This window comes from Schistocerca piceifrons, chromosome 7, assembly GCF_021461385.2.
Source record: "Schistocerca piceifrons isolate TAMUIC-IGC-003096 chromosome 7, iqSchPice1.1, whole genome shotgun sequence".
NCBI lineage: Eukaryota > Metazoa > Arthropoda > Insecta > Orthoptera > Acrididae > Schistocerca > Schistocerca piceifrons.
The window spans coordinates 67,123,301-67,144,494 of record NC_060144.1 but is presented as its reverse complement, the minus strand read 5'-3'; the positions used below and the strand labels follow the sequence as shown (position 1 = coordinate 67,144,494).

Below are 21,194 nucleotides of genomic sequence, written 5' to 3'. Positions count from 1 at the left end.
TCTACAAATGCTAGAAACGTAGGTTTGCCTTTCCTTAATCTTTCTTCTAAGATAAGTCGTAAGGTCAGTATTGCCTCACGTGTTCCAGTGTTTCTACGGAATCCAAACTGATCTTCCCCGAGGTTGGCTTCTACTAGTTTTTCCATTCGTCTGTAAAGAATTCATGTTAGTATTTTGCAGCTGTGACTTATTAAGCTGATAGTTCGGTAATTTTCACATCTGTCAACACCTGCTTTCTTTGGGATTGGAATTATTATATTCTTCTTGAAGTCTGAGGGTATTTCGCCTGTTTCATACATCTTGCTCACCAGATGGTAGAGTTTTGTCATGACTGGCTCTCCCACGGCCGTCAGTAGTTCCAATGGAATATTGTCTACTCCGGGGGCCTTGTTTCGACTCAGGTCTTTCAGTGCTCTGTCAAACTCTTCACGCAGTATCATATCTCCCATTTCATCTTCATCTACATCCTCTTCTATTTCCATAATATTGTCCTCAAGTACATCGCCCTTGTATAGACCCTCTATATACTCCTTCCACCTTTCTGCTTTCCCTTCTTTGCTTAGAACTGGGTTTCCATCTGAGCTCATGATATTCATACATTTCGTTCTCTTATCTCCAAAAGTCTCTTTAATTTTCCTGTAGGCGGTATCTATCTTACCCCTAGTGAGATAGGCCTCTACATCCTTACATTTGTCCTCTAGCCATCCCTGCTTAGCCATTTTGCACTTCCTGACGATCTCATTTTTGAGACGTTTGTATTCCTTTTTGCCTGTTTCACTTACTGCATTTTTATATTTTCTCCTTTCATCAATTAAATTCAATATTTCTTCTGTTACCCAAGGATTTCTACTAGCCCTCGTCTCTTTACCTACTTGATCCTCTGCTGCCTTCACTACTTCATCCCTCAAAGCTACCCATTCTTCTTCTACTGTATTTATTTCCCCCATTCCTGTCAATTGCTCCCTTATGCTCTCCCTGAATCTCTGTACAACCTCTGGTTCTTTTAGTTTATCCAGGTCCCATCTCCTTAAATTCCCACCTTTTTGCAGTTTCTTCAGTTTTAATCTACAGGTCATAACCAATAGATTGTGGTCAGAGTCCACATCTGCCCCTGGAAATGTCTTACAATTTAAAACCTGGTTCCTAAATCTCTGTCTTACCATTATATAATCTATGTGATACCTTTTAGTATCTCCAGGGTTCTTCCATGTATACAACCTTCTTTCATGATTCTTAAACCAAGTGTTAGTTATGATTATGTTGTGCTCTGTGCAAAATTCGACCAGGCGGCTTCCTCTTTCATTTCTGTCCCCCAATCCATATTCACCTACTATGTTTCCTTCTCTCCCTTTTCCTACACTCGAATTCCAGTCACCCATGACTATTAAATTTTCGTCTCCCTTCACAATCTGAATAATTTCTTTTATTTCATCATACATTTCTTCAATTTCTTCGTCATCTGCAGAGCTAGTTGGCATATAAACTTGTACTACTGTAGTAGGCGTGGGCTTCGTATCTATCTTGGCCACAATAATGCGTTCACTATGCTGTTTGTAGTAGCTTACCCGCATTCCTATTTTCCTATTCATTATTAAACCTACTCCTGCATTACCCCTATTTGATTTTGTGTTTATAACCCTGTAGTCACCTGACCAGAAGTCTTGTTCCTCTTGCCACCGAACTTCACTAATTCCCACTATATCTAACTTCAACCTATCCATTTCCCTTTTTAAATTTTCTAACCTACCTGCCCGATTAAGGGATCTGACATTCCACGCTCCGATCCGTAGAACGCCAGTTTTCTTTCTCCTGATAACGACATCCTCTTGAGTAGTCCCCGCCCGGAGATCCGAATGGGGGACTATTTTACCTCCGGAATATTTTACCCAAGAGGACGCCATCATCATGTAATCATACAGTAAAGCTGCATGCCCTCGGGAAAAATTACGGCTGTAGTTTCCCCTTGCTTTCAGCCGTTCGCAGTACCAGCACAGCAAGGCCGTTTTGGTTATTGTTACAAGGCCAGATCAGTCAATCATCCAGACTGTTGCCCTTGCAACTACTGAAAAGGCTGCTGCCCCTCTTCAGGAACCACACGTTTGTCTGGCCTCTCAACAGATACCCCTCCGTTGTGGTTGCACCTACGGTACGGCTATCTGTATCGCTGAGGCACGCAAGCCTCCCCACCAACGGCAAGGTCCATGGTTCATGGGGGGGCAGGAATTCTTAGGTCCTGTTAAATGTTTATGGGGACAATTCATAGAAATTTATACAAAAGCAGAAGATATAGTTGAATAATTTAAGTCCATTTGTTTGTGTTACAATATTTATAGCACATTATGTGGAACTAAACAGTAGGAAAAAACTATTAGAAGAGGTTTCAGACATCCTTTCTTGGTCCATCTTTCTGAGTGTGTTTTCAATAGTTTTTACCAATAATTCTCGGTAAATTCTGAAATGACTTCTGCAGAGAAGTTATATTTGATTTTGTTACTTTTCCTTCAAGTCTTACAAGTAAAACTCTAATACTTGCATATGATTTTCATTTAGGAATTTCTTATTTCAAAGCATTTCTGATTTTTTCTTTTAAATATGTTTTTATACATATCAGTTTGTTAAATGATCATGTGTCATTGACACACACGAAAAAAGAAAAGAAGATTTCAGGAAAGTAAAATGACAGAAATGATTAGGTCATTAGAAACTGAACTGAAGCTCTGATTGATCAAGGATGGCAAATGAAGTCTGGCCTGTTATAATTAAAGAAACTACCTTATCATTAAAGTGGTTAGGATTACCACAGCACACCTAAATTTGTATGGATGAATTGATGTCCACCCCATCCAAATGAGTCTAGTAACTTACAAACTCTCCATCTTACTCAGAATGACACAGAAGTCTAACAGAAATAAAAAAATCAACAAAAAGTTGTGCAGTGGTTCCTCCCCCCTCTCCCTTTTGTGTTGCTCTATTCCTGATGACTATGTGACTACGTAGTCAACAAGAGAGTTGAAGACCAAAGTCCTTGTCTTGCTTCTTTCTTCATTCCCTTCTTGTTATGTCAGGAAACACTCTTATTCATATAAAGTATTAGTAACAACTCTGATGATGATAAATAATACTTGTAAGATGTATCTGTACTCTATCTCAATAAGCAGGTACCATAAATAAGCTAAGGAGCAGCATTTAATCCAAAAAGAATTAAAAAATTGAAATGCTCATTTTTTTATCAATATCTATTTCAAATTCTTGTTCATAACAAAAATATATAAATTGTAACAAAAGCAAAGAATTCATTATTATAAAAGCATTTTGGCAAATATTATGTTACATCATTTACGAATAAATAATTGATAAATAAATATGACTATCAATTTCATATGTTACAGTGGCAAGGTTGTGGTAGAGGAGGTATAAAGAATGAATGCAAGGGAATTTTTGGTTTGATTGGAACATGGGTTTGTAAGTTACCACCTAACTTTATACAAGTCACTATACACCATACATACAGTTTCATTTCATTGATGCAGCACAAAAGTCTTAAAAATGAGAAAAAATATTTTCTCACAAATCACTCAAAGCCACAAACAGTTGTATACAAAAGCTAAATTTTTCTGAGTGATTCTACACATTAAAAATTCTTTGGACACGTAATGATCTCTAAAAGATAGACGTCTACACTCCAGCAGCCTTCATCTGCTGATATTAGTAAGAGTATACCATTCTATTGTTTCCTGAGACAAATCAATTGCATTTAGTGGTAATGTGAAACCTCCAAGAAACTCATTTTCCTGGAGGGTGTCGTGATTCCAAATTGTTGCTTGTAACTTTCGAGATTTCACAATATCCAGTTGCATTCGATACTCCAACTGAAAGTGAACACAGAAGTTATTTACGCAAATACTGATAATAAAAATTTAGCTTACTTTCTATTTGTACAGTAAAACATTTTATAATAGACAATTTTTCTATTAATGCAATGGCACAGAATAATGCTATTAACATTTTCAAAGATGTGGGAAAATAAATATCTCCCCGATTTCCATTAAGAACACATTATAATTGTTATTTTATGTGTTATTTGAACAGAAAGTGAAATGAACATGAAGCACAATTTGTTAAAATATGCTGTACAGGAATAGGTATGCCAGAAGTGCAGGTATTCTTGCTAAAGCAGGAAACAATGCTTCATTGGCTTGCACTGAATTCGTAGTTGAGTATGGAGGACCCTCAACCATTCCTAATCACTGCTTTTCTCACTAATACCTAACTGTACCTCAATAACAAGAGAGCATGTAGGGGGATGGCACACAGAGTTATGGATTTTTGGTAATTCTTCCATTGGGTCATGCTGTATGGAGATCAACAGAATGACACCACCTTTCCCATCTTTTGTAAATGGAAGAAAGTGACCTAGACACTCTAGACCTCTTTATCTACTGCTACGCATGCTGCACCGATTGAATGGCAAATGAGGAGTCTGAATATATGAGGAATTTATCATCACAAGCAAGTCTCATCTGAGCTAATTCTCTCAAGGTTGCATGAAACTGTGGTTTGCAGAGTGATTCTTTAAGACACTCAAGGAAAATTCTTCATTGGCATAGAGCACAGCATGGTAATACAGACCTATGGGAAGTGATCTGCAGTTCCATGCATCAGAAGCTCCTTGCTTCAAATTGATCAATCTGATATGCAAGAACAGCAACGTTTCCCCACTGAATGTTTCCAAATCACGCAAGTTACCGAACAAAATCATTCACTACAATTGCTTAATTATTAGATATAGACGGGTTGGCCTCATGATCTGAAATCAATTTCGGATGCATTAATATGCAAATACTATTCTCAGGACAACAGCCTTTATTAACCAGAATGATGCAATTTTATCACATGCTCCTAATGAACAAACACAAGTCGTGATTCCCAAATCATTGTATCAACATGTATTGAAAATCTTACATAGAAGACATTGCAGAATCATTGAAACTAAGTATCCAGTGCACCAACATTGTATGTGGCTTGGCCTTGATGAGCAGACTGAACAGATGACTGGCCTCTTCCATGCACATGCAGATGATCAGACAGCACAACACCAGGAATTTTCCAATTGGCCTTGACTTGAGGGTCCTTGGCAATGCATCCACACTGATTTTGCTGGTACTTTCTGGAACACAAGGTAGCTGACCACTGTCGAAGCATACAGTACATTTTCATTGAAATTAATTTGAGAACTAGCTGTAACACTACAGAAGCACCCACATCTGTCTTGTTTTGAAGGTTTGCGACAAACTATTGTTTAGGACAATGGTCATCTGATTTATTTGTTAGAATTCCAACAATTCTGTCATCATAATGGAATTCAACATATCTAAATGTCTGCGTTCTCTCCTCAATCATATAGTGAAACTGAAATTTTCATTCACAGTTTCAAGGCTCAGATGTCCAAACTCCACACGTTGCACTCAACGAAAACACACTGTTTTATCAGCACTTATGACAAACTGCCTTTTCATGTCATTTCATTGGCAGAATTATTACATTTTCATTGTCACTGCATTTTGTTGCATCTATCTGACTTTTGACAGTCTGTTTCATACGCCAAATTCACAATGAGGTTCTGTATGAAGGACAAAGTGTTCTATCACACCAATAACAAGTCTCACAACTGGGAATCTGGCATCACCACTCAGATGATTGGCTGAGCTCAGTACAATGATTGTGGCTAAGTAGACACCAATCAATGGCACTAAAACCATCTTTGCTTCCATAGTTATTGTGATCCTTCCATAGATTTTCATACTGCATAAATGCTGTCTACAACTCTGACCGCTACTTCTGAGCAGCCCTCGTCAGTGCCTGACTTTCAGGCACAGGGGTAAACAAATGATTCTACCATGGAAGTCGACCCCTGCCTGCCTACTCAGCTGCTGCCACAGTATCCGTCACCATTCACAGCGATGTGATGTCCGTCACAGACATCGAGCCTCCATCAGCTGTAAAGCCTTGTAAATCCTCAGCAGCACCAATGCTGCACTTGCACATGCCATTTGATGGACATACTAGCTCCAGTTTGTTGGCAGATGTTTCCATTGGTTCACAAGGCGTATGTCAGAAAGTGGGTCCATTGGCGCCATATGCCACTGCGCCAAAATAAACTCCATCAACTGCACCATTGCACAGACTTCCCCTCATATCATACAGTGTGTGCCACACATACCACCACAGAAGACAAGACTTTTAAACATCCCCACCAGCATTGCTACGATGAACCTAGCTTTCTTCACACTTGCCATTTTCCAACAGGTGGCGCCACAGATGTCGCCAAGGGATGCTGCCTCCACTCGACTTGTTGCAAGCAAATGTAAGCCTCTGCACGTGCTTTTAAGATGCCACACACCAAGCTCTGTCCCAGAGCTGGGAAGGCTTGCAGTGAGAACAGGAGGACCTAACACAATGCTACTACTAATCTGATAACAGCTGGCAAGTGACTATTCATTTGCTCATGTTTTAACCATTTAATAAATGTTGAACTGTGTGTGTGTGCTCGCGCGCGCCACTTCATTCGCTTAAGCCTACTACACTAAGTAACACAATAAAAAAACGAAGAAAGTGAAGACCCACTTTGGTTCAATGGTATAATTTGGAGGAAGCTGAGAAATGAAATATTGTTACACTCTTGCTGAAAAAGAGAATGCAGGCCAACTGACAGATATGACAACTCTTGCAATCATTAGAAGAGGATGGAATTATACACCATTATCTCTAACATCTATTTGTTGCAGGATCCTAGACCATGTTTTAAGCCCTAAAATGATGACTTTTTGGCCAGAAAGAAATTTGTCTTTAAGAATCAGCACAGGTTCAGCAAAAACCACTCAGGTCAAAAACAGTTAGTCAAATTCACACAGGATATCTTTCAAATAATATATGCATGTGAATGAATAAATTCTAGTCCTTAAGAATTCTGAAAGACATTCAACATCATACCACAATGTCAACTAACAATTATCATAGAAAGTACTTTCACAGATAGGCAACTGCCTCAGTATTTGAGTAATGGAATTCAGTATGCTATACTGGATGGCGAATGTTCAACAGGAACAAAATAAACATTAAGTGTACACTAAGAAAGCATATTAGTGCTACTTACGTTCTTAATGTACATTAACATTGACCTCATATTTCACTGAAGATACTCCTGTTAACAGAAATGCATCATCATTTGACGATTGGTTCTAAGAAAATACAGAATAACTTGGTCAAAAACTCCACTAGGCTTCATAAATGGCAGCTCACATTAAATGTGGGGAAATGTAAACTAATGCCCACAACAAACAGAGAGAATCTGACAGCACCTAGTTTCGAAATTACTGATGAACTCCAGAAGACCATCACATCATTTGAATATTTAGGAATCAAATTAAAAACCAATATGAAATATTATAAATATAGAAAATCTATAGCGTGGAAGGATCATAGGTACTTAGATCTGTTTGAAGGATTTTAGGATAGTGAAACGCATCTGCAAAGGAAATCATGTACAAGACACTAGTGCAACTGACTGTAGATTACTGCTCTAGATTTCGTGTCCTCGTAAAGTATGCAAGACAACAGAAAAATTCAAAGATACGCTGCTACAATCATAAAAAGTCAATGAAACTCAAAACAGTGAAAAAGGCAGAGATATTCAGGGAACATACACTACTGTTCTAAAGTATTGCACATCCTTGACTGCAATGATGTGTAGTTTCGTTAGTTACACATCTTCACGCAGAAATGTGTGTGGTTTTTTTTTGTGGTGGTGGTGGTGGTGGTGGTGGTGGTGGTGGTGGTGGGGAGGAGGGGGGTGCCTTGTGACGATGCTTAGAAACTATGTGATCTCATACTGCCGATTATTGCTTCAGAAAGTTCCCTGTTTAAACTGAGGTTTGGCGTTCACTAGATCTGGTCTGGAAATATGGCTGGATTTTTTAAATTTTCTTCCTACTGTGTGTGTCTGTGTTTACCATCATGGTGAAAACTCACAAATTAACCTCTAGAAAGAAAGAAAAAAAATGCACAAGGAAGTCTGAAACAATGCTGGTATTATCAAGAGATTAAACTGTTCAAGGTCAGCTGTGAGGCAAAACTTGCAGAAGGTGATGGGCAATGGAAATACAGAAAATGTACCAAACGGTGGACGCTCATTCATTTCTTCGCCCTGGGAGGACAGAATACTTGACTGACTAATCTGGAATAAAAGGAGTACTGCTTCAGTTGAACTGGCTGAAGCATGGCAAGATGCAACAGGAACTGATTCCAGTTCATCAGTTGTTAGGAAAAGACTCTGCGCAATGGGAATGAAGACTAGAGTTGCCAAGAAGAAAGCATTTTTAACTGCTGCAGTGATGAAAAAGCGGCTGGCATGGGCCAGACTGCAAGTAAATTTGACAAAAGAGCAGTATAGTATAGTGGTCTTTTCATATGAAAGCTAAGTTTCCATGATGAAAAACAAACACCTCATCAGGTGCAAATCCAATGAAAGGATGGATCCCAAGCAAACCATGAAACATGCTGCACTGGTAATGGACTGGGCATCAGTGATATACCAAGGTGTTAGAAGGCTGTATTTTGTTCAGGAAACAACGAACAGTAATCAATACAAAGTTGTGATTCAGCGCCCTCTGATGTTTACTGCACAGGATGCTTTCCCAGAAGCACAGTAGATTTTCCAACAGGATCTGGCTCCCTACCATACCAAAAAAAAGGGAGTTTTGATTATTTTATCTTTTTAATAGAATTTCCAAGGTTACTGCTGTTACATATTTTCCAAATCTATCATTTCTGATTCATTCTGTCATGACTCAATTGCGTATCAGAAAACTTCCATGGCCAGGAAATTTGCCAGATCTTATCAGTATTGACAATATGTGGTGACTTGTTGGGAAAGGTATTCAAAAGAAAATGTATAAGAAGTCAGCAACAAAACAGGAGCTGTTGGAGGGGATTGTGGAATCCTGGCACCACGAAATTGACATCAGTACCATTAGAAAATTTATTGACTCCATCCCAGACAGAGTGAAGGCTGTTGTAAAAGACAAGGCATACAACAAATGCTAAGATCATTTAAACAAAATTATGAAAAGAATAGTTGCTACTCAGCATATAGTGGAGATGTTGAGTCACAGATAGTCGCAGCAAAAAGACTGTCTAAAACAGAGCTTTCGGCCAACAAGGCCTTTGTTGTGTGCGCGCGCACACAAAATCTCTGGCAACTGAAGCTACAAGGAACTGGCAGAAGTAAAGCTGTGAGGACGGGGTGTGAGTCGTGCTTGGGTAGCTCACTTGGTAGAGACCTTGCTCGCGAAAGGCAAAGGTCCCGAGTTCGAGTCTCGGTCTGGCACACAGTTTTAATTTGTCAGGAAGTTTCAACTGAAGCTAAGTTTACTGCATGTGATGATTTTCATTGGTGGGTGCACAGTGGATTCTCAAACAGGGCTTGGTTCCCTGCCACACACAAAAAAGGTGAGTTTTTTGACTTCAGCTGCAGGAGTCTGTGGTCGTGTGTGTGTGTGTGTGTGTGTGTGTGTGTGTGTGTGTGTGTGTGTGTGTGTGTGTGTGTGTTTATGTTATCTGTCTGTCTGTCTGTTTTTGACAAAGCCCTTGTAGGCCGAAAGTTCACTTTCCGACAGTCTCTTAACTGTGCTTATCTGCGACTCAGCATCTCTGCAATATGGTGAGTAGCAACTATCCATTTCATAATATTGTTACATTCCATCCTGCATTTTCCATTGGTTAAGATCATTTAAAGTATGACTACTGAATATTGCACTTTTGATACACAATATTTTACACTATGACCAAATCAAATGAAAATTTCATCAATACATTTAATATTTAACTTTGATATTGTCAATGACATGGCATGTACATACTGTTGATATTTTCCTTGAATTAAAATATTAGAAACAATTTTGTCCTTCATTATAACATTCCTTCTTCTTGTGCACTGTTGTTGTTGTTTTTGCAGTCTTCAGTCCGGAGACTAGTTTGATGCAGCTCTCCATGCTACTCTATCCTGTGCAAGCCTCTTCATCTCCGAATAACTACTGCAACCTACATCCTTCTGAATCTGCTTAGTGTATTCATCTCTTGGTCTCACTCTACAATTTTTACCCTCCATGCATCCCTCCAATACTAAATCAGTGATCCCTTGATGCCTCAAAATATGTCCTACCAACCAATACCTTCTTCTAGTCGAGTAGTGCCATAAATTTCTCTTCTTTCCAATTCCATTCAGTACTACCTCATTAGTTGAGTAATCTGTCCATCTAATGTTCAGCATTCTTCTGTAGCGCCACATTTCAAAAGCTTGTATTTTCTTTTTGTCTGAACTAGTTCTCGTCCATGTTTCACTTCTATACATGGCTACACTCCATACAAATACTTTCAGAAAAGACTTCCTGACACTTAAATCTATACCCAATGTTAACAAATTTCTCTTCTTCTGAAATGCTTTCCTTGCCATAGCCAGTCTACATTTTATATCCTCCCTACTTCAACAGCCATCAGTTATTTTGTTTCCCAAATATCAAAACTCATCTACTACTTTAAGCGTTTCTTTTCCTAATCTAGTTCCTCAGCATCATCTGATTTAATTAGACTACATTCCATTATCCTCATTTTGCTTTTGTTCATGTTCATCTCATATCCTCCTTTCAAGACACTGACCATTCCATTCAGCTGCTCTTCCAGGTCCTTTGCTATCTCTGACAGAATTACAACATCACTGGCAAACCTTAAAAGTTCTTATTTCTTTTCCATGGATTGTAATTCCTACTCCAAATTTTTCTTTTGTTTCCTTTACAGAGTTTTGTCATGGCTGGCTCTCCCAAGGTCATCAGTAGTTCTAATGGAATGTTGTCTACTCCATGGGCCTTGTTTTGACTTCGATCTTTCACTGCTCTGTCAAATTCTTCACATATTATCATATCTCCCATTTCATCTTCATCTACATCCTCTTCCGTTTCCATAATATCGTCTCAACTACTTCGGCCTTGTATAGACCCTCTGTATACTCCTTCCACCTTTCAGCTTTCCCTTCTTCACTTCGGACTAGTCTTCCATTTGCGCTCTTGGTATTCATGCAGGTGGTTCTCTTTCTTCCAAAGGTCTCTTTAATTTTCCTGTAGGCAGCATCTATCTTATCCCTAGTGATGCATGCTTCTACACCCTTACATTTGTCCTCTAGCCATTCCTGCTTAGCCATTTTGCACTTCCTGTGGATCTCATTTTTGAGACGTTTGTATTCCTTTTCACCTGCTTCATTTACTGCACTTTTATAATTTCTTCTTTCATCAATTATATTCAACACCTCTTCTGTTACACATGGTTTTCTACTAGTCCTCATCTTTTTACCTATTTGATCGTCTGCTGCCTTCACTATTTCCGATCTCTCAAAGCTATCCATTCTTCTTCTGCTGTATCTTTTTTCACTGTTCTTATCAACCACTCCCTAATGCTCTTTCTGAAACTCTCTACAGCCTCTGGTTCTTTCAATTTATCAAGGTCCCATCTCCTTAAATTCATAACTTTTAGCTGTTTCTTCAGTTTTAGTCTATAGTTCATAAAAAATAAATTGTGGTCAGAGTCCACATCTGTGAAGGAAATGCCTTACAATTTAAAACCTGCTTCCTAAATCTGTCTTACCATAATATAATCTATCTGAAACCTTCCAGTGTCTCCTGACCTCTTCCACATATACAACCTTCTTTCATGACTCTTAAACCAAGTGTTATTCAAGATTAAGTTACGCTCTGAGCAAAATTCTACCAGGCAGCTTCCTTTTTCATTACTTATCCCCAGTCCATATTCACCTACTATTTTTCCTTCTCTTCCTTTTCCTACTATCGAATTCCAATCTCCCCATCACTATTAAATTTTCATCTCCCTTTACCAATCTGAATAATTTCTTTTATTGCATCATACATTTCCTCAATCTCTTTCTCATCTGCACAGCTAGTTGGCGTATAAATGTGTACTACTGTGGTAGGTGTGGGCTTCATGTCTATCTTGGCTACAATAATATGTTCACTATGCTGTTCATAGTAGCTTATCGGTGTTCCTATTTTTTTATTCACTACTAAACCTACTCCTGCATTACCTATATTTGATTTTGTATTTATAACCCCGTACTTACCTGACCAGAAGTCTTGTTCCTCCTGGTATCAAACTTCACTATTTTCCACTATATCTAACTTTAACCTATCCATTTCCCTTTTTAAATTTTCTAACCTACTTGCCAGATTAAGGTATATGACATTGCATGCTGCTTCAATCCACAGAACGTCAGTTTTGTTTCTACTGATGACGACATCCTCCTGATTAGTCCCCGCCCAGAGATCCAAATGGGGTATTATTTTACCTCCGGTATATTTTACTCACGAGGATGCCATCATCATTTAACCATACAGTAAAGCTGCATGTTCTCGGGTAAAATTACGGCTGTTGTTTCCTATTGCTTTCAGCCATTCACAGTACCAGAACAGCAAGGCCATTTTGGTTGATGTTACAAGGCCAGATTAATCAATCATCCAGACTGCTGCCTCTGAAACTACTGAAAAGGCTGCTGCCCCTCTTGAGGAATCACACATTTGTCTGGTCTCTCAACAGATACCTATCTGTTGTGGTTGCACCTCCGGTACGGCTATCTGTATTGCTGAGGCATGCAAGCCTCCCCACCAATGGCAATGTCCATGATTCATGAGAGGTGGTCTTGTATATTCTTCTTCTTTAATTAATATTTGAAATTTTAAAGAGAAGTGGGTTTTTAGAAGCTGTGTACCAAAGTTCTCAAAGATCTTTAGGGATGTGCAACATTTTAGAACAATAGTGTAAATGTGAATCTGTGGAAGAAAGAACGTTCTTCCAGCAAATACCTATTAATATTTGAAGAAGAATGTGCAATAATAATACTATCTCCATTGCATATCTCTACGAGGGATACTGAGAATAAGGTAAAACAGACTATATAGAGCATGTATAAAGGCACATAGAATGTCATTTCCCCATTGCCTATATGTTACTGGAAGAGGATAGAAATCCATTAATACTGTCATAGGGTACCCTCCACCACACACTGTACAGCGGCTTCCAATGAAGATATGTAAATGCAAATGAAAACTTACACATTAATGAAAGTTCAGAAACGTCAAACTGAAGATAGGCCCCTCAGATTGGGATACAGCTTGGGATGAATTGAAGGTCATTATAAATGAGGTTTTTTATTATTTGTATTGGCTCCTCAAAGGTTTCAATGGTTTAAGCTTTCCAAATTAATGGTGTACAATTTAGCAAGTTCATTTTCAAAAGTTGGTGACAAACTACGTGGCTTCCTTCAGAATCTGATAATAAGATATGATAAACTCATTTTTGCTTGAATTGAATGGCTAATAAACAGAATTGCAAGGATGACAAAACAACAATTAGGGATCAATATCACAACATCATCAATTTCTTTTTCAGATCAACTATTCAGAACAAACCAACATGCTGGTCTGTGCAAGATGGAGCCACTACTCACACTGTATGCTCAAAACTATTGTTATTATTAAGCAGAAATTCTTGCTGGGACTTTATACACAGCTTTGGCACTTAAAACTACCATAAATTCACTGCCCAACACAAATTCTCAACCTATTATGTGCAAGAAGGGCGTCTTTCCATTAGCACCACTGCTCACAGCATTCGAGAAACCCTGCAGGGATTTAGAAGATGTGGAGCATCCTGGTCTGAGTCTCAGTCCAGCACAAATTTTCAACCTTCATCTACTTGTAGGCGTCTGAAGTCCAGATTTCTTGAAATATTGTTTCTTTACAGCCACTGTACCACCAGTGTTGGCTATTCTGTTGGACATACATCACTGTTTCCACTGGGATATATTGCAAAGAATGATTTGTAATCAGTCAGGGACAATATTTGGCAAGAAATCTATGCATTACAGCCACAAATGCTTAAGAATGTTATGTAAAACGCTAACAGAGGAAGCATTGTTATGATGCAAGGTCCACATGGAATTCCAATTTGGTTTTACTGAGGGAACAGTAAAAAAATGAACTTGCAAAATCACAGACCAATATCCTCAATATCGGTGTGCTGCAGAATTCTTGAACATATTTTCAGTTTCAGTATAATAAATTCACTTGACAAGGAAAAGCTTTTGTACAGAAATCAGAATAGATTTAAAAAAAAAAAAAAAAAAAAAAAAAAGAAAGCACTGCATGTGCAAAACTCCACTTGCCCTTTCCTCATATGATATCCTGTGAACTATGAATGAAGGGCAACATGCAGATTACACATTCCTAGATTTCCAGAAAGTGTTTCACACAATGCTCCACTGCAGACTTAATGAAAGTACAAGCACACAGAATTTGTTCCCATATATGTGACTGGCTTGCAGACATCTTAAGTAGTAGAGCCCAAGATGATGATCTCGAAAGCATGTGTTCATCAAAGATAAGGGTACCATCAGGAGTGCCCCAGGGAAGTGCGATAGAACTGATCTTATTTTCTATATACATAAACACTTTGACAGACAGTTGCGGTTATTTGTTGATGATGCAGTGGTGGGCAAGAAAATGTCAATACTGTATGACTGTAGGATGATATGAAATGACTTAGAGATAACTGATGAATGGCAGCATGCTCTCAAAGTTGAAATATGTAAGTAAATGCAGATGAGTAGGAAAAACAATACTGTAATGTTGGAATACAGCATTAGTAGAGTCCTGATTGACACTCACATTGATTAAATATTTGCGTGTAATGTTGCAAAGTGAATTGAAATGGAACGAGCTTTTAAGTACAGCAGTAGGGGCGGCGAATGGTTAACTTTGGTTTATTTGTGTAAATTTGGTTCATCTGTAAAGGAGACTGCATACAGAACACTAGTGCAACTCATTCTTGAGTACTGCTCAAGTATTCGGGATCCCCACCAGTGTGTGTTGATGTCAAAGCAATTCAGAAGTGTGCTGCTATATTTGTTATCAGTAGATTCGATCAACATGTGACTGTTGCAGAAATGCTTCATGAACTCGAATGGGAATCCCTGGAGAGAAGATGACATTCTTTTCAAGGAACACTATTGAGAAAATTTAGAGAATCAGCAATTTAAGCTGACTGCAGGATGCTTCTACTGCCACCAATGTGCATTTGGTATGATGAGAGAATTTAGGGCTTGTTAGTAAGCACACAGACAACAATTTTTCCCTCACTATTTGTAAGCGGAACAGGAAACGAAATGACTAGTAGTTAGTTGTACCAGGTACTCTGCCATACACCATATGATGGCTTGCAGAGTATGTATGTAGATAGAAACCCAGGAAGGCTGAAAATGATGGTCACTGAGAAGTCAATTTTTTACACTAAGTGGAAACTTTTAACCAGAGATGACGATGGTTCTCTAATGAGCTTGACTGAAGACTTGCCATGAACACATACAAAGTGCGCAATGCATTCTTTTCCCTCCAATAAATTTTTTTGCTGAGAGACCTAATACTGCACTACGGACACACAGATCTCAATTAAGAAGAGGCCAGTACTTGGGCAGCTCGGATATGTCTAGATGGCTCTGTCTTATCATCAGCTAGATGACGTGCCTCAAATCCATTCATTAGAATATGGGGCAAGATCTTCAGGCATTTGCTATGAATGATTGTCCAAGCACAATAGCTCCAGATTTCAATATGAGCTACAGGGTACCATTGGGAACCAGCCTGCTGCAGTTTTCTGGGGATTATTAGAGTCGGGTGAGGATGGGGGCTATGACAATGTACGAGCTGGGTATTATTGTGTACTGTTGTTAATGAGGAGTGCAGAAATATGACAAGATTGGGGACAAACATGAGTGAGATTAACAGGCAAATGGTTGAACAACACTGTATTTTTGTATGATACGATCACTAAATAAGAAAAAGACACGATCACTAAATAGGAAAAACAACACAGCCTTGACAATATTAGATAAAATAAATATTTTTTATGACAACGATAACTATTTACTTTAAATACTTTTAATAAAAGTTGTTCATCTCGAAAGGGAACACACAATGACACCAAACTCAACACCCCCCCTCCCCCATGCCCCAGCCCCAACCCAAGGGGTGGGAGAGGTGTCAACTTTGACATCTTCAATAGGAGCCCCAATTTTTATTGTGGATTTAGAGTCTCCAGGAAAACATATACAACTTTATGGAACAATTTCATCGTTGTGTTACGGAAGAACTGTAATCAACACAAATTAAAATTGGTTATATACCAGTGAAAAGTGATAGGGGAATGTTCAATATGTCAACCAATGTCTGCAATATAATTTGTACCATTCTAATAACTGTCTGTGATGCACAACTGATGTTTTAGCTGTAATTACTGCATATCCTCACATTAGTTCGCAACAAATCACATAAGGTGCAGAAATTTTGAAACAAAGTTTTTTGCACATACTGCATGAACACAAATACCACCTGTATCACCTTTCATTGTCTCAAGCCCTACATGAGGGTGACTTCCAAAGCAACGTGAACTTTTGCAATTGGATACAACAACAACAACAACAACAACTAGAAGTCAATTATGACTTTCATTCGCAGGTACTCTTCCTGATGAAACAACATTTACCAATTGTGGTCATGTGAATTGGCATAATATAAATTACTGGGCATAAAGAATCTCCATTTGGTTGAGCAAATATGTGGCAGCGAATTTTCACTATATGTGCAAACATCAGCAAAGAGAGAGTTAGAGATATAGGATTGTCTGTAACAAACAGGTTTGCAATGTGTACTGCAGCAAACAGGCACCATTTCGTATTACAGCAAACAGGCACCATTTCAAACATTTGTTTCACTAAAACATGAAGAGCTGTGAGAGGCAAGGGGACTCACGTAAAACAAGAATCCTGATGGTGAGAGGCAAGGGGATGCACCTAAAACAAGCATCCCAATGGCGAGGACAAGGAGACTCACATTATAAAAGTACCCAAAGAGAATAAAACACTATTACAGCCAGATCATCATTCCTGGGTAATGCTAAATATAGTTGTTACTGTGCTGATAAAACACACCAATGACTTGCTCCAACCGCTTTCCACCGCTTTCCACCAATAATGTGGACACTGTAATAGGTTATGGTCCAGAGAATAATGCTGATTTGGCACAAAACACTGGTGTCACATTACAGAATGTAAGAATAGTGCCCTTCTATGCTCCTAGGATCCTATTTAATTTCCTGAGATACTGTCAAGTTTCAACAGATTGTAACCCATTTTGATCTGTGTTAATTATAGCACCATCTATTACACAAAGGTAACATTATTCCATATGATAGTTACATATATTTTCCTAGAGACTCCAAATCTGCAATAAAAACTAGGGGTTCCTACTGAAGATTTCAAAGTTGATCTTTCTCGCACCATCTGGAGGTGGGGCATGGGGGGACAGTGTAGTGTCACTGGATGTCCCCCTTTGAGATGAAGGGCTGTTATTACAACCTGTTTTGTAATTCAATGTGTAGTTTCCCACATATTTCACAAAACAGTTTCAATCGCCTTACCCTGTACATGAAAGTCTTAAGCATTTCTGTCAGGCTTAGCTAGTGACTTCACTTGCCTCTTGTCATTATCTTAAACAGTTTTTTTTATAACCTACCACCCTCACAACAACGATTGGCTGATGTGGCCTTGTAACATTAGCCAACATGACTTTGCTATGTTGGTACTGTGAAAAGATGAAAGCAAGGAGAAACTACATCTGTTATATTTCCTGACGACATGCAGCTCTACTGTATGACCCATGATGAATGGATCCTCTTGCGTAAAGTAGTCTGGAGATAAAACAGTTCCCTATTTGGATCTCTGCGCAGAGACTACTTGACAGGATGTTGTCAGCAGGAGAAAAAAACTGGCAGTTTAGAGGCTGGATCATGTAATGTTAGATGCCTCAATGAGGCACGTAGGGGTAAGATAAGATAAGATACTTCTTCTAGACTATAACAACATTTGCTTTTTAGGTATGTGCCAATGGTCTCCAATGTGGATTCCCCAAATACTGACCTTATCTTATTTCTGATCTTCAGTGCCATGTAATATGGAGTATTTTCATATACTGTGAGTCGGTGACAAGGTAGCATGTATTTCAATTTATGTCTAGTTTCATAGGCATGTGTGAATGTATTTCCTTCAAAAACAGATGTGAGTTTTCTGTTCAAAGAGAAGTATTTCATAGATGAAGATGGAAGGGATTGTCCAGGCTTTTGAATAGTGGTTTGCATGAATGTCTACTATTGGTTCCTGTCATTGCTCTGATTTTTTTTTGTTTGAAGATTCGGAGGTGGTTTGTCTTTTCAGCACCGCAAAATATTATTCCATGTCTTATAAATGTTATGAAATATGCGTGGTATACAGTTTTCTTCACTGTTAAATCCGTTACTTTGTGTAGTACCCTCATTGCATAAACTAAACTATTTAATCTCTTCAGTAAACTGTCCACATGGTCGGTCCATTGCAAGTTTTTATTTAAAGTTATCCCAAGAAATTTTACAGAATCAACTGTGGTCAGTTCTTTACCTGAATATTCTATTTGTGATATACATTCAGTAGTTTGTTTGGTCCTGAAGTGTATGATTTGGGTTTTTTCAAGATTTAATTCTTAGCATTATCTTTTATCCATTGTTCAAGTTCTTGTAGAGTTTGTTTCGTGGTCCTTACTAATTCTTCAGTGTTTTTGCAGCAGACTACAGCATTTGAGTCATCTGTATTTACTTTGCTAGGCATGTCATTTCCATGGAAGCCATAGGTACCCAATTTTTGGAGCAGTAGTTTATGGTTTACTGTGTCAAACGCCATTGAGAGGTCACAAAAAATACCAGATACACTTTGTTTGTTGTCAAGGCATTTACTTACGTTGGAGATTAGTTCATTTACAGCTTGTAAAGTGTTTCGTCCCTTCCTATACCCATATTGGTTATTGAGAATAATATTACCTTCCTTACTGTACTTTTCTAATTGATTACATACTATTCGTTCAACTATTTTAGAGAAATCTGGGAGTACAGACACTGGGCGGAAATTTACTAAATCATCTTGTTTTCCCTTTTTGTAGACTGGACAGACTTAGCATATTTCAGTCTGTCTGGAAAGCAGCCCTCATCAAATGATTGGTTTATTATTTTACAGAGTTGAGGTGCAATGCTGTCACTTCCTGCCTTTATGGTATTTGTTGGAATTTCATCCCAGCCCACAGATTTAAGATTTTTTAGGGATTGTATGATGTTAGCTACTTCATGACATGATACTGCAGTAAATTTAAACTCTCTTGATTCCTGCCGTACTGCATCAGGTCTTATTTGTGGAAGTAAGAAGTTATGAATTTTGTTTGTGGTTATGAAGTACTTATTAAATTCTTCACGGATGTGCCGAGTGTTAGTAACAGTATTCCCACCAATTTCTAGTTTGTATTTAAAATATTTTGTTTTTGAGTACCTGTTTCTTTCTTGACAACCTGCCGTACTGCTTTTGATTTATTTGAGGCATTAGCTACATATTTACTGTTTGCCAATTGTTTTGCTTGTTTAACTACCCGATCAAATATTTTTTTGTATTTGATTTTGTACCTAATAAATTCAGCATCACGGTTATGCATTTCCCTCCTTCTAATACTAGAGATTCCTGATACCTTCCGTAATCCATGTCTTACTTTTATTGTATTTATCATTTGTTGATACGAGGGGAAAGCATTCATTGAAAATGTTCTTGAATTTAGATATTAAAGTGTTGTAATTATTGTTTACTGAACATTGGTTGCTGAAGGTCCAATGGGTTTCCTTTAATTTCAAGATAAATGTGTGTATATTTGGCTGACCAATTTCACTGTGGGCCTATATGTTTTGTCTATGTATGGCAATGACATAAAAAGTGCTGAGTGATCAGATATTCCTAAGTCTAATACATCTTTTTGTGTATTCCCATAATTTTTGCTGCTCACTATATTATCAATGCTTGTGGCAGAAGTGGCTGTTACCCTGGTGTACTCAGTAAAATTTAGTGTTAAGCCGTTTGTAGCCAGGGTGGTAACAAATCTGTTTTCGCCTCTTATATCTATATTAAAATCAGAACAAATTACAATCTTTTTATATGGCCTCCCTACCTGCAACCTACTTAGCAGAGTTTCAAATTTCTCTAGAAATGCCCTAGTAGCCCAATATTCCGGGACATGATATATGCTATGATTAGTAAACTGTATTCAGACAGCTCAATGCAACAGCTTTCGAATACCTGTTCCTCATTTAAACAATCGAATGTCGTTTTGGCTTCGAAGTTTTGTGTGTGTTCAACTAATATACATGATCCCCCATACCCCATTTTTCTGCAAAAACTTGATGCTAACTTGTATCCTGAGAGTGAATTTAGTAGCTTGACATTGTCCCATTTAAGCCAATGTTCATTCAAACATATGACTTTTACAGAGTTAATTTGCCCTAAGAGTATTTCTAAGTCATATAGTTTGTTCATCATTTCTCCCGACACACCACCTATGTTTAAGTGCATTATTAAGCTATTTTTACTGACTAAAGAATTTACAGTGTCTATTAAACTGTCAGCAAAGTTTACACCGATGTGAGTTTTTACTGCAAATAGAGAATTCAAAAGGGGAAATGGATAGTGTGAAGTATTTGTGTGTGTTTATTGGCCTTCCGTTGTACCCAAGCAACCAGTCCAAAGATGCACAGTCTTAGAAACTTTTCTTTTTCTTTTTCTTTTTAAGAAAAAAGAAAGAACAGTCTTTAATTACAAGGCTGAAGTTAGAAATAGTGGCAGTTAATTAAATGCAGTGGCAAGAAGAGCTTCTGCTCATTCAGTACAGTGTTATAAAGAAACAATCAAATAGAGGTGATGCAGGAATAGGTTGGAGGAAACAGGAAAGTTGGTAAGCTGCTGTTAAGAAAATAGTGAATGCACTGAAGTAGATGAGACAGATACAAAGCATACACCGACAACAGTGTTAAAATATTAGTTCCACAGATGGCTACAAGATTGAAAGAATGCATGACGAGACAAAAGAATTTGTTTAGGGAATTAATGGAGATGAAAATTCAATTGTAATGAGGGACTTGAAATTGATAGTCGGAAAAGAAAGAGAAGTAAAAGTAGTAGAAGAGCA

The 21,194-nt window shown here is 38.1% G+C and overlaps 1 protein-coding gene across 2 annotated transcripts in view; it reads right to left on the bottom strand.

Moving 5' to 3' along the window:
- Positions 1-3,292: 3,292 nt before the first annotated feature.
- LOC124804953 (phosphatidylinositol 4-phosphate 3-kinase C2 domain-containing subunit alpha) overlaps positions 3,293-21,194 on the bottom strand; it is a 248,117-nt gene continuing 230,215 nt past the window's right edge. For both annotated transcript variants that reach the window (XM_047265340.1, XM_047265341.1), the window contains exon 28: positions 3,293-3,869. In XM_047265340.1, coding sequence (XP_047121296.1) covers positions 3,693-3,869 — 177 coding nt within the window. In that variant the 3' untranslated portion in view covers positions 3,293-3,692. The remainder of the gene's footprint in view (positions 3,870-21,194) is intronic.